At 40.1% G+C, this 14,716-nt stretch overlaps 1 protein-coding gene across 4 annotated transcripts in view; it reads left to right on the plus strand.

The window, feature by feature from the left end:
• The first annotated feature begins 3,150 nt into the window (after positions 1–3,150).
• The window catches only part of ATP6V1H (ATPase H+ transporting V1 subunit H), a 49,603-nt gene continuing 38,037 nt past the window's right edge, over positions 3,151–14,716 (plus strand). The window contains exons 1-4 of one of the 4 annotated variants that reach the window (XM_014257833.2): positions 3,151–3,295; positions 4,658–4,790; positions 12,829–12,931; positions 14,318–14,407. In XM_014257833.2, the coding sequence (XP_014113308.1) occupies positions 4,687–4,790; positions 12,829–12,931; positions 14,318–14,407 (297 nt within the window). In that variant the 5' untranslated portion in view covers positions 3,151–3,295; positions 4,658–4,686. Of the gene's footprint in view, positions 3,296–4,013; positions 4,034–4,096; positions 4,116–4,657; positions 4,791–12,828; positions 12,932–14,317; positions 14,408–14,716 lie in introns of those variants that run through there. The other 3 variants (XM_088063789.1, XM_088063791.1, XM_088063792.1) reach the window with 3 other exon arrangements.

Genomic DNA, 14,716 nt, shown 5'->3' on the forward strand with positions numbered 1-14,716 from the left:
ATTTTTTACTGTAGTCTCTCAACAGCCTGGGAAATGAATAGTAAAGCCTATAAAAAGTAAAGAGTCTGAAATTTATAATGAAGTCAACATGCCAAATCACACCTTTTAAAACTTCTTTTCTACAGACAAATGACTGTGTTGCTGTAGTATCAACATTTTGACTGCAAACAGCAATCCATCTTCTTTTAGCCAGACTCCAGGCCAAATGGATGGTGATAAACTCTTGCAGGTGGTGGAATAGGCAAAAAATAGTCTGATATATATAAAAAAAAAGGCCACTGATGAATAATCTGAACAAGAGATCACATTGGGCACCAAACTGAAACCATGAACTTATTATTTTCTGCTTACAGTAAGGTACTGAAATAATATTGGAAGTAGGAACTAGAAGTGAGAGAACCACGACCCTGTGCATACCTGTACTCAGGTTCAGAGTACTGTGGTACTCTTAGGTTAAGCCTGAAGTGTGTTAAAGGGCTGGGAGAAATATGCTGGGCAAAGAGGATTACAGCATTTTGGATTATTTCCTTGAAATAGGTGATCCCTGGCAGAAGAAACGGCTTTGCACATCTAAGCAAGAATTCAGGACATTACTCTGCTGGACACAGGGGTACATGGTGAGGAGCACCTCTGTCTGTGTCTTAAAAGTGGCAGCTGGAAATACACACTAAGAGGTGCTGATCCAGTTTCCTAAGGTTTACTTAAATGATTGGACTGAACTTGGAAGGGTGAAGATGGAAGAATACCATACCTGGCCTAGGTAAGAGAATGCAAAAAGTCATCAGTGTTTTCAGTGCTGGGACAGTTTGGGGTTTGGGCAGAAGCATCACTGTGGAGAACTGAGGCAGTTTCATGGAAGCAAAGCCTGATGTGGTGAATGGTAGCTTGTAGGATCACTGTGCAGGCCTTTAAAGTTTTGTTGTAGTTTAATCCCAGCTGGCAACTGGGATTAGCAGTTGATTAAGCACCACGCTGCTGCTCGCTCACTTTCCCACATGCAATGGAGAGAAATGGAAGAGTGGAAGTGCGAAAACTCATGGTTTGAGATAAAGACAGTTTAAAACAGAAAGCAAAAGCTGCTCATGCAAGCAAAGCAAAACAAGGAATTAATTCACCCTTGCCCTTTGGCATGCAGGTGTTCAGCCATCCCAAAGAAAGTCAGGCTTTGCATAATAGGTACTTGGGAAGACAATCAACATCACTCTGAATATCTCCCCCTATTTCATCTTCCCCCAGCTCTATATGCTGAGCATGATGCCATACAGTGTGGGATACCCCCTTGGATAGCTGGGGTCAACTGTCCTGGCTGTGTCTCATCCAAAATCCTTGTGCACCCCCAGCCTTCTCCGGTGAGGTGGAGGGAGAAGCAGAAGAGGCCTTGGTGCTGTGCAAGCCCTGCTCAGCAGTAATGAAAACACACGTTTTCAGCACAAATCAAAAAATTCTCTCATGCTAGTCACTGTAAAGAAAGCTAATGCAATCCCAGCCAAAACCAGCACATACCCTCATTATGCAAATTTCATTTTAAAAGCTTCAAGCCTTGTTCTGTTTATTTTTCAAGACCTTTGGCTTTGGTTTCTTTATAAAATGGGTAGAACCATATGTATCATCATTGGTAACATGATCTGAAACGACTGTGGAAAAGGTGAATATGTTTATTCCAGGCGCCCAGTGCTGGACACAAAAGGAGTGGCAAGTGAGACATGCCATAAACAGGCAGAGCAGAAGCAGGAAATACTGAATGCCACAGGACAGAAGTTACAAACACTCATTTAAAAGAGGAACTGGTTAAAATAAGGCCAAATTCTAACTCTCAGCTATGAAGCAACAATCAGATTCAAATAAACTTTCAAAGTAACAGATTTTTCAAAACTGTGTGGAGTTTTCTATGCTAGAGATCAGGAGATGTGCCAGCATTTCTTATCATTTCTTATGTGAATAAACAATGTGCAAGAATATAAATTTGTTAGATTAAACTTCCAAGTCCTGCATGTTTGGTAATCTATGGAATTACATTAATGGATGTATTTATTACAGACTAAATGACACAGAGTGTGCATAGGGTTTAAGAAGCTTTCTTCTGATGAATCATAAAGACATGCAAATACTGTTACTTGGACTTACCTGAGATTTATGCTTGTCTTATGAAGAAACCAACAGGTTTTTTTTTGTGGTATGAAGGCAGACTCATTTTAAAAGAAATATTCTATAGAAGAAGTATAAATCAGTGGCACAGTGACAACAACTGTCCTGAAGTTAAAACCACCTCCACCTATTGAGATACTGGCCAAGCATAATTTAAAGAACAGTGTATCCTCTAAATGGAAAATACAGAGACCCTAGAAAATTAAGTTAGCAGCAGACCAGCTCTAAACTAGCTCTACATCGTCTGTCTTGATCTGCTCACACACAAAACCCTGATTAATTTTGTTTTCTCCTTATATGTTAGCAGAATGACTTTTCGGGATGATTTCTGACTGGGAGCAGTATGTCTGTGCACTTCAACACAGTATGACTGGAAAACCTCGCTCAGCAAATGAGTGCACTGAGATTTTTCTTGGAAACACAGAAGTTTAAGCCCATAGTTTCTGAAACACTTGGGCCTTTAGTCTCAAGTTTCCTTCCAAGTCAGACTCGTGCTGTCTCTGAGGAAAAGCTGAGCCATTTCTGCAGATATCACAGGTGGGAACCTGTGGGCACATGCTTTATCCTGAATTCCCAATACGGGATTAGATAAAATCATACAAGTATACACAGGCCTTGCGTGTGGGTCAGAGCAATCCCAGACACAAACACAGGCTGGACAGAGAATGAATTGAGCTCAGTTCTGAGGAGGACTTGGGGATGTTGGTTGACAAGGAGCTCAACGTGACCCGGCAATGCGCACCCAGCCCAGAATGCCAACCCTGTCCTGGGATGTATCCAGGCAGCGGGGTTGGAATCAGATCTTCTTGAAGGTCCCTTCCAACCCAAACCATCCTATGGATGTATGACACGTGAAGGTACATATAAACGTGTATATTTATGTGCTCTAAATTCGTGTATGCAGTTACACCAGCACAGCCATGCAGTCACACGCCTGACTGCGCGCGGGTGGCGCGGTATATCCCTCGCAGGCCGCCGTCGCGCTCACGTGAGCGGCGTCACATGACGGCGGCAGCGCCGGGGCCGGCGGGTGCGCGGTGCTGCCCGGGCTGCCCAGGGCCGCCCGCGGCCTCTTCTCGCTCTTCTTCCTCCATTCCCTCCTTCTTTCCCTCCATCCTTGCACGGTCTCCGCCATCTGCACGCCCCTGCGGTGAGTGGGAGCTGGCCCTGGCCCTGGCGCGGTGGGTGCCGGGGTCGGGGCGTGCGGCCGCGCGGCCTCTCGCGGGGGCTCTGGCGGGCCCGGGGGGTGCGAAGGACTCCGCTGCTTTCGCGAGGGTTTGGGCTCTGGCGGGCCCCTCGGGAGTCGGCCGTGCCCGTGAGCCTGTGCAGGGAGAGACAGGACCGTGCCTGGTCTCTCCCTGTCCCAGGCGCCTCTGTGCTTCGGCTTAACTGCAGCTCCTGAAGCCGCTCTTCCCGACTCTGCCCCTCGGGCAGTGTTTAAGTGGCTCTGGATGGGTCAGTAAGAGCCTGGAAACCTTCAGTGGTCATTGAAGGACAGAGTGGTGCCGCCTGTATGCGTGTCTGCTCATAGAAGAGTTTTCAAAGGGAGGGCATTTGTCTTCCTCGGTTTGCCCAGGATAGTTCCTCATTTTTTTTCCTTTCTTTTGTTAGAACTGTATTCTCGTTCAGTCATAAAAGCAAGGTGTGCTTGTCAGGGATAGGCCTGAATGTGCCAGTTTGCTCTTGCTTGGTCTGTGAAAGGGGCCAGAACAGTCCAGAAACAGGCTGAGTGAAGAGGCTGGGTGTTCAGGTTGTAAGGAATTCCAGCTCTAGCTGGATCTGAAGTCTTTGCCAACACACTTCTTATTTTGGCATCAAAGTCAGGTGGAGATTAAAACCATAAAGGAAGGAGAAAGAAGTGGTGAAGGTCACTATCTGTGGTAATGTGGTATGTCCTGATAAAGAGCTGCTGTTCGTATTTATTTTTCGGTTTGCTTTCTGTACGCTAATGATCTTGATTTCTTTGTCAAGTATGTGTAACATCATTTTAATTTATATACTTATGGGGCTTTTTTCCCCTGAAGTTGTAGTTTGTGTGTTTCTAATGTCTAAATACTCTTAGACAAATACCTGAAGTAAATCAGACCTAATCTGTGGGGGTGGGGAGGACATGACTTGTTAAATATGAATTTTAACCCTGGAAAGAAGATTTGGAAAGAAGACAGGTTCTCTTATCTGAATGGCTACTTGGATGATGCAGAAGAGACACCTTAATTCAAATAATTTAATTTCACTGTTTAAGGTTTCACAAGGCTGGTAGTTATCTAGTAATGGTCTGTATCTTTTATTTTAGTAAGCTTATGATTGCCTACAGTTGAGTGTGTAGATATTATTTCTGTTTGTTTCTAATAAGCCACGTTTTAAATACTTTCTAAAACTTGGATTTTTTCAGAACTTAACTAGTACAGTGTTGAGGATTGAGACACCTGGAAACAGATTTTTCTTTTAATTTCTTTAAAATATTGGACAAATACTCTGCTGTTTAATAAGAGGTCTTAAATCTGATTTGCAGTTCTAGGTACATTTTAATTGTCAGTCAAGATGGATATCCGAGGTGCTGTAGATGCTGCTGTCCCAACAAACATCATTGCTGCCAAAGCTGCTGAAGTTCGAGCAAACAAAGTAAACTGGCAGTCATATCTCCAGTAAGTAAAAAATTTATACATTCTTTTCCCCTTTTAAGTGTTAAACTTTTTGAGATTTTAGGCTACTGTGGAGCATTATGTTGCAGTGAAGAATGTTCTGTCTACATGGAAGTAGACTTGGAAAAAATCTGTATTAAATGGAAGTGGCTGTGGAAAATTTTCTTATGACTTATTACCAGAAGGGGAACTCTACTTTTGTCAACTGAATGCTGTAATAACAAATAGTACAGTTTTGCACTCGTGTGTGGTAAAACTGTTTTTTTCTTTTTTCTGATAATTCAAACAGCAGTCTCAATTTTAGCCTTATTGGATGACTGCTGAATTAAGAAGAGTTTACAGTAATAATTGCTTTAAGTGTTGGTATGGTATATCTATTGCTGAGGTGCTTTTTGTGGTAACACAAATGGTACTAGCAAAACTAGAGTGGTAGTCCAGGAAATTAAGCTGTACCTTAAGTAAAGGAACGTTAATACCAGTGGACAACTTAAGCAAGTAAATTTGGGAGTAGGCTGAAACAAATACTTGAGTCTGGCGAGAGCTGTGCTCCTGTTCCAGGCAAGCTCAGAGTTTCCTTTGGCATGGATATGATGGCACTAGGAGAAGCAAGAGAAATATTATCCTGAGAGGATGTAGAGACAAGCTGAAGAGAAGTTTTATGTGTGAGGTAGGAAATGGGGAGAAGAAACAGACTTTCTCTAGTCCTCTGTACTCTGAAGTGAACTGCAACATCCTTGCAGCCTATTCCTTGTGACTGGTAGGTATGAGAAACAGTGACAAAGTGTAAATTGCTATTTATAATAGCAAATTATTTTATAGTTAATTGCTTTGTAACTAAAGTGGCAGAAATCTTCATGATTGTAGGGGTACAAACCACTCTGATGATGCTTTGTGATTATCAACATTATACTTAAAAAAATAGTGGTTTTTTCAGATTGCTGTGGTGCATATAAATATGTCATATATTAAATAACCTTGCAAAACTGTACATGTCTAAGCTGAGAAATGCTAGCCCAGTGGAAGCTTACTGTTCACTACCTTCTTTGCCCTGTCCTGTGTATTTCAGACTTGCTTATTCCATTAATTGAATTGTACTGTTCTTTTCTATGTGATTGTATATCTGCACAATAAATCTGCATAAAGGAACTGATCTTCTGAGGAAACTTCTTTTTGCTAGGCTATTTTTAACATCAGTCCCTGAATGAGTGTGGTACTCAGTGGTTTTGCAGGCAAAAGAGAATGGTTAAGGTGGTAACCTGACAGTGGCAGCTCCCAAGCACCTTTCAAACAATCTAAGTGGCTTTTTGCTGTTACTGTGTGCCCTCTTATCTGTCTGATTGGAAGTGTGCCCCAAGGCTACCTGAACAGCTGTTCCCGTGCTGTCCTAGTGCAAGTGAACAGCTGGTTTGCAGTTGCTCAGGATGAAAGTGGGAGTACAGTAGTTCACTGTTCATGGAAGTGAATATGAGATTCTTTCACTGCTTCTCTTGTGTTTCTATAGGGCTGGAGAGAAAAATCTGTTACTTTTGTTGGTATAGGGGATGGCTCTATTTGACAAGGAGTTGTATTTATGTAATATTATTTATTTGACTATGTGGTCTGCTGTTAATAATTTTCATTCATTCTTGGGATTCTCTTTCTCTGATGCAGTATAAGAAACAGGGAGTTTTGTTTGTAAATGTGGCTGCAAATTTTTATATAACTTCTTTTGACCAGAGGGCAGGGTTCTTTTTCAGATTTTACCTGTAGAATTTGACTTGGTTTTGTTCTGGAGTCTATGAAGAAAGAATAATCTAGTTATTTCCTTCCTCTCTTTGAACTAGCCAAGTTTTGATGCCTATTGTAGTGCATCTGGCTATTGTTTGTGATCCTATGAGAGAAGAAGTGAGACTTTTTGATGCTTGGTGTCCTTTGTGTGTCAATAACAGTGTGTTCTCTTTATTATTGCTCTGAAATGAATGTAATTTTTTTGTCTCATATTTACTGATAACAGCCAGGCTGTCTGGCTAAGTTGGCTTCAAGGATTGAATTAAATGGTGCCAGAGAGATTGTGGAGCATCTTGAAGATAACTACTTCTTTGGCTGAGGAGTTTCCTTATAATGAATTACTGAAAAACATCAGCAGAACTTTTGGTGCTTCCAAAGGAAATAAACTCATACCTTGATTTGGACATGTCTTTTTTTAACAGTGGACAGGTTTGGATGTGCTGGTGTCTTTGAGGCTGAGCTTTAAGGGATTTCTTGGAAGGTCAGTCAGTGAAGTTGTATTGATTAATTTCTGGAATGAAGCACATTATTAAATGAGTGGAAAGTATTTTCTTTGATGCACCTGTTAGAGGCAGGTTGCAGTGGTTTGGTTTGGTCTGGTTTGTAGAGCAGAAGGAAAATGGGGTGCTTGGAAGGACAGCTCTCTTTCTTCTGAGTTCCTTGTTCTGTCTGTCTGTGCACTTATTGTGGTAAACTTGCATATAAATATATGAAGGCATTACTTCAAGTCATCAGATGTTTTTAAATGAGGAAATATTTTTGTTTTCCCTTAATTAACATATCAATTCAGGTGTGACATGATTTATGCTTCTTAGACTAGAGACAATATTTGTGTAGTTGAAGAAACTATAGATAGTACTTATGTCGTTAAAGTCAAAGAACTTCACAAGAAATTTGATTAAATATTTTTTCTCCTCTGGCTGTGGCAGTTGTATGTGTATAAAGGTGCTTTAAAGATTGCATCGTTTGCAACAGCATTGGACTCAGGGTCACACAGAAGGGCATTCTGAAGTTCTTTTCTGCTGTCTCTGTTCTTCAGTGCAAAAGTAAAATGGCTTACTTGTAGCTGGTCAGATTTCAGTAGCCTGACTCCTTGTAGAGTCAGTTCAAGCTAAAGATTAACTGACATAGTGTTTATTCCATCTCAGAAGGTTGCAATTGTAAACTATCAAACTACGCTAACACACAACTGCTGACTTTTGATGTTTTTTTCTGTGTACGGTTACATATGACAATTGTGTGTATTACCAGCTTGCTAGTTGTTCACTGCTCCTAACAAAATTAGGTTGTGGAAAAACATAATTTGTTTTCTGGTGCTAAAATTTATCCTTTCTTTATTATGGTTTCCAGCTGGGGTCTGTGTCTGAGGGAAAAGAAAGTAACAAAGGCTGAAACAGTGGAAGGTGATGTGTAGGTCGGCCTGTGGAGGCCATTAGTTCTGTATGGGCTTTGCTGCCTTTGGATCTTGAGACTTGTAACAGTTCAGAGTGGATGCCCTCTGTGAGTTGAAAAGACAGTCTGTTTTGCTCTGTGTGATTGCTTTCAGCATTTGCCTCAGGGTGCCAGAATGCCATGGGTGGGTGTGTTGGTTCGCTTGAAGCAGGTTTGGGTTTGCTTTCTTAGGTAGTAAATGAGTTCTGTGGAAACTGAACTTGTTTCAGAGTTTAACTGGCACCTTACTGCACTGTAGGTTTTCTAGCTACACAGCATTTGACAATAATTTATATTTAATCAGATGAGATACTTGATGGCTAATTTGTACATAGTTTCCTGTGTGTTTTCTTCACATACTTCACATGCATGTTTGTGAATTCTGATGCTAAATATCTGTTCTATTTTCCTGGGGGTGGAAGAACCTTCTAAAGCAGGTTAAATATCTCAGAATTTAAAAGTCAGTCTTGTCTTAGAGGAAATATGGAAGTTTCCTAATTTGTAGTGTGTGGGGGGGTTTTCTTCTGTATTTTTTTTTTCTTTTTTCTCAAATATGATTGAGTCTTGTAGAGTACATTCAGTCTGTTTTACTGTTTTAATTTGGTAATGCTAAAACTGTTGAGCAATTGGACAAATTTAGTGTCTCCAGGTACATGCAAAGTACTGTAGATATGCAGATAAAAGAAATTATGGCTTGATATGATGACTTCTTATGAGCTTCATATTTGCTGCATATATAGTCCATTTTTTATATATTAAAAACCCAAAACAAAGGAAAAACCAAACAAAAATACCCAAACCTCCACAGTGTCTTTTGTTAAATCATTCAAAGAAAAAAAACCAAACAAACAAAAAAAAGGAACAAGAGTTGCTGGAGGAAATGCATAATTAAGAGAAGGAATCACAAGCTTCTGAATCATATTGAGCAATCAGGCAGATTAAAAAGTGGCGCTCTTGCAAATTCATGCTTTCTAAATCCTAGTGTTTTACTTTTGTCTCCTCTACTAAGTGTTCTCAAAGGCAGCTGTTGGTATCCCAGGCATAGAGCTTTCAAAGGTCCTTACAGGGCTCCTGGCCTAAACCTGATGCGTTCATACCTGAGGAAAAAAAAAAAGGGAAAATTCACATACTGAGATAAAGAGACTTTAATAGGACAGAAAGGGAAGAGAAATAATAATAATAATAATAAAGGATTCCTATTAGATCTGGAACACAGAACTATACCAGCTACTGGGAAGAATGTTAACTATCCCATCTGAATCCAAGACACAGCTGAAGCTCAAAGTGATTTCTATCTTGACAAAAGACTATAGACACATCCTGGAAAACAGCAAATTAAATGGCTGCCAGGAAGAGGATGGAGGGAGGCTTTGGTTGCTTGTTTGCTAAAAGGCGCTGGGAAATTTGTTGCTTTGAAGAGGGGGTGAGGAAAATGTGTAATAGCATCATGGGACTCAGTATCAGCTGTCTGAGGCTGTTCTACACTTTCTCATGTTTTTTGGTTGGTTTTTCTTCCCCTCACCCCACCACTGGTTAAGGTTTACTGTATAATCAGTTAATTTTCGTTTTAAAATGAGATGAATGGAAATAGGTGCATTTGAAACTTCTAAAACTACTAACCAGATAAAATGTTATCAGCTTCTTTAAAAAGCTGTCAGATAGCTTGTAATGTTTTGTATGGGTTGGAAGATGTATTTTTGAATGTTGCTAGCAAAATGATAAAGAGTAAACTTCACTGCCTTTTTTGCTTACAGCAATATCAATCCCCACATTTTTTTCCTGTGGCCTAATGTAGGATAAAAGCAATAGCTTGAAAGCATTTTTCCTTTGCAGTTGGCTGACCTCTTCTAATAGTGTCAAGAGGTACCTATTTTCTTGGGCTGAGGCTTTCTCCAACATTAAAGCTAAAAATTAAGGGTTCATCTTATGTCCTCTTTGAAGCGTTTTGTAAATGGCAATATTTATATAAACAGCAGCTTACCTAGTTGCTTTTGTATCAGTATGATCCATGAGTCCCTGGCTTGGTCAGCATTATTTGAAACTATAGAGGCTTTTAGTTATGGGTCTTTAAATCCAGTATGTGTGGCAGATGAATTGTCCACTCTTTCCATTGCTATTGAAATCCATCCTTAATAGGCAAGAAAGAACATAGGTCAGTCTAAAAAGCATGGTAGCAGCATGGTCATCATTGGCTGAACACATATGATTCATCTATAATTAAGTTTTTGCAGAAATTGTGCAAGGACTACCCTATCACTGGCTTTAGGAATCTTCCGTGTAGTAAATCTTGATTTCCTCAGTGCATACGAGGATATCTGTAACAAAGCAGCTCGAGTACAGGAATAGCACACATGGCACTGGACTACTTATGTTCTTTGCTCAAATAATAAATAAATAAAAGATGGCTCTGTGATGAGACCACACTCAAGACATAATCATTTAAGTAAGAGGAGTGAAAAGAACACATTGTAGGTCTTATTTCTCTATTTCAAGAATCTAGGTGAGCCAGTTGAAAAAAAAAAAAAAGTGAATACTTCCTGCAAAGTTTACAATGACTTTAATGAAATCTCTAGTCATGGAACATCTGAAAACTGACCTTGAATATGGAAAAGATGGGTGAAGAGTCCATGCTACATAGCTTTGCAATGTGGAAGAAGCGTTTCATTCAGGGGAAATGTTAGGAGAAGATGAATTTGGAAATAACTGAAGCAGGAATAACTAATGCTTTCATCCCCTGTGACTGTGCATGATTTTCTTTTTTCCTCAAGCCCTCCTGGTATTACCTAGCAAAGCTAGTCACATATTAAAATCTTGGATATTTTTAGGACTACTTGATTTAAAATTACTTTTCTTACCTGAAGAGTTCCTGACTGTACTATTTTGACAAGTTTTTTTTATTTCTTGTGATGTGAAGTTTTGTATTATAAAAAAACCCCAACCCAGTAGTGTTCTCCAAGTCTGTCTGACTCTTCAGCTAAGTCAACAGTTTTCTGCAATAGCATTGATTATGGCAGTAACCACTTGAATATTAAGTTGAAGAGAAGATTAAGTAGACATCTGCTATGTTATAGGTGTCCACAACAGTTCACTGGAAGTTTAAAAATTATTTAGACAATGCTGTTCAGAGGTGATGCATCAGGAAAACTTTTGAGAGATTATTCCACCATTAGTTTTAATTTTTTTTACATAAGACCCTTTGCAGGAAGGAGCCTGTTACGTTTTTTTGTGGGATACAGCATTGGTAAAGTGATATGGTTGATACTGTATCCCCTCTACTCTGCCCTCACAAGACTCCCCCTGAAATGCTGCATCCAGCTCTGGGTTCCTCAGCACAATAAAGACACAGACCGGTTGGAGCAGGTCCAGAGCAGGGCCACCAAGATGGTCAGAGGGCTGGAGCACCTCTCCTACAAAAACAGGCTGAGAGAGTTGGAGTTACTCAGCCTGGAGAAGAGAAGGCTTTGGGGAGACCTACCAGTACCTTATCAGGGCTTATGAAAAGGAGGGAGGAAGACTTTTTGTACAGGCATATAAGGACAGAACAAAGGGCAGTGGTTTTAAACTGAAACAGGGCAGGTTTAGATTAGATGTTAAGAATAAATTCTTCCTGCAAGGTTAGTGAGGCAGTGGAACAGGTTGTCCAAGAGAGTTGTGGCTGCTTTATTCTTGGAAGTGTTCAAGGCTAGGTTGGATTGGGCCTTGAAGAATCTGATCTTATAAGTGACATCCCTGCCCATGGCAGAGGGTTTGGAGCCACATGATCTTCAAGGTCACTTCCAAACCAAACCATTTTATAATTCTGTGATAGCTCAAGATGAAGAAAACAAAGTTTGTGTTGTGGGTTGACATTGACTGGTCACTAAGTGCCCATCAGGACAGGATACTCTTGCTCCATCAAAAGAACAGGGGAAAAAAACATGACAGAAAGCTCCAGGGTTGAGGTGTAAGGACAGGGAGATCACTGACCACTTACCATCCTGGGCAAAACAGGCTCTACTTGGTGAAATTAAATTAATTTATTGCTGATTAAATGAAGTAGGTTAATGAAAAACAGGAAAAAAAATTAAAAACCACCTCCTATCCCTTCCCTTCTTCTCAGGCGCTACTTTGCTTCAACTTCTCTGCCTCCTTGCTTTGAGTGGTATAGGGGAATGGGGTATGGAGGCTGTGGTCAGTTCATAACACCCAATCTCTGCTACTCCTTCCTTCTCACACTCTTCTCCTGCTCCATCCTGAGGTGTTATGGTCATTCACAAACTTGTCCAGCATGGATCCTTTCTGCAGATTCCAGTGTTCCAGGGGTGACTGCTCCAGCATTCATCGCCCTTGAGGCCACAGGTCCTGCAAGAAAACCTGCGTGGACTGCAGTTTCCTGTAAGGCACATCTGCCTGCTCCAGCATGGGTGTCCTCTGGGGGCTGCAGGTGGATCTGTGCTCCACATAGGACCTCCATGGGCTGCAGGGGGACAGCTGCCTCACCATGGTCTTCACCACAGGCTGCGGGGCAATCTGTGCTCTGGCACGTGGATCACCTCCTCTCCCTCCTTGTGCACTGATCTGGCAGTCTACTGTAGAGTTGTTTCTTCCACATATTCTCAGTCCTGTCTTATGGCTGCTGTTGCACAGCAGTTTTTACTCCTTAAATAAGTTATCACAGAGGTGCTACTGTCATTAGTGAGTGACTCAGGTTTGGCCAGTGGTGGGTCTGTCCTGGAGCTGGCTCTGTCTGACATGGGGGGCCACCCAAGCAGTCTCCTACTAACAAATCCTTGCCCTGTGAACCCAGTACAGCTATTTCCAACTTACTGTTCGTGTACTTACGGTTTAATGTTTTGTTTTTCAGAGGTCAGATGATTTCAGGTGAAGACTGTGAATTTATTCAAAGGTTTGAACAGAAAAGAAATCCAGAAGAAAAACAGGAGTTGTTGCAAACAGAAGGCAATCAAGTAACTTTATTTTAATGAAGTCTTTTGGGGAGGAAGGAAATTTTCATATCAACTCTTGTTTTACTGTTGGCTGTATACAGTTAAGATGTTAAGGAATAAGTATAAAGCTTGCTATCGTGATTCTTTTATTTTTTCCTTAGATATGGGTTGGATGTTATTTCATTATTTTCAAAGCCTATTAAATAATATTTAAATGTCATCTGACTTTGTTGTCGGACAAGCTAGCTCAAGTCTTCCCTCAACCCAGTTTACTTAATCATGCACGCCTGTACTTGAGTCACTTCTTTTTTTGTGCTTTTTTTTCTTTATTCATGGCACCTGCTACCAGTAAGATTGCTGCTTAATTAGCTATGCAATTATAGTTTAGTTACAGCATGGAGTTCATTGACTGCTAAGGTGGATTCAGTTAGACATGGGTGTCTCGTGTCATTTTAGACATGGTAAGATAAGACCTTTGCATTGCCTGATTCAGGACTGAATCAGCCCTTTGCTAGTATGGAGTCCAGGCAGGATGCCTGAAGACACTTTAATAATATTTGAATCAGTAGAATCTCAGCCTGAGGTTCTAGCACAGAATGTCAGACATTAAGAGGATTGGGAGAAGCAGGGAGGAAGGTGAGGAGTAGATGCTTTCAGCACACAAACATTTTTAGCCATTTTTTCTATTTTCATTTTAGGCAAAATTTGTCTTGGTTTTATATTTATTTTCTCTCCAAATTGTCCTGTGTTAATGTTATCTGATGGATCATAGTTTGCATAGTAACAAAACCATATGCGGTGTACCTTATATGTCACTATATAATTATGATGTAGCAGTTCAGAATTCAATTTTCTTTCTGTTTTAGTTGAATGTAGTGAAGGGGAAGAAGGAAGTGTAAAAAGTAATGTTGTAATTATTTCTGCCTGTTGCTGAAATTGTAACATTCTTCAAAGATGAACAAAGATTTTTCTACAAGGTATATAGTAAGTGAACAGAGGAATTACCTGTCTTCCTCCCTCCATTCAAATTGCTGAAACTTTTTTTCTACTCTTAGTTGCTGTTCTGTCAGCTTACTTGATCTTGTCACTACTATAAAAAAAGGGTGCTGAGGGAGACTTTTCTAATCTGGCTTTCAACCAAGCATATTGGTGACTTTCACTAGCAAGTACTTATTTAATTTGAAAGCCATAAAACAATTTGTAAAGGGTAGCAACCAATGTGACAGAAAATTTTCTTTGTGAGATAATGTCAAATGTATTAATCTCTTACTGCAATTGAATAAGCTGTTGGGATGCTCAATGCTTATGTAAGACTTAACTGTGAATTAATAAGGTCCTGTTTTATATTATGAAAAGAAACAAAGACAGTTGCTAGTATTAATTTTAATGTCTCTTTTATTTTTCTAGTGTGCTAAAACATTTATAAACTTGATGACTCATATCTCCAAGGAACAGACTGTTCAGTACATTCTGACTATGGTTGATGATATGCTGCAAGTAGGTCAATAATCTGTATTATTTTTAAGTCTTTAAATGCATGCTTGAATGTTTCCTTAGTGTAATTCATGTATTTTCAGTGTTTGTCATACTGTGTTAAAAATATTCTCTTAAATTTTCAGATCCTGTCTTCAGAGATTAAATGTTAGACCTAAAGTTGTAAGGGTAACTTAATGTAATATGTTCAAATTCTGGAAGTGAAACAAACTTTTATGCTTTCTGTTGGTTCTCAACTATGTTTAATGCAGAACTTGGTTGTTAAGGCTGGTGTTGCATAGTGGCTTCTTATTATGTGATCTTAATCTGCAG

The sequence above is a fragment of the Pseudopodoces humilis genome, chromosome 1, assembly GCF_049639895.1.
Source record: "Pseudopodoces humilis isolate 2021_Gansu_Grassland_sample_001 chromosome 1, ASM4963989v1, whole genome shotgun sequence".
NCBI lineage: Eukaryota > Metazoa > Chordata > Aves > Passeriformes > Paridae > Pseudopodoces > Pseudopodoces humilis.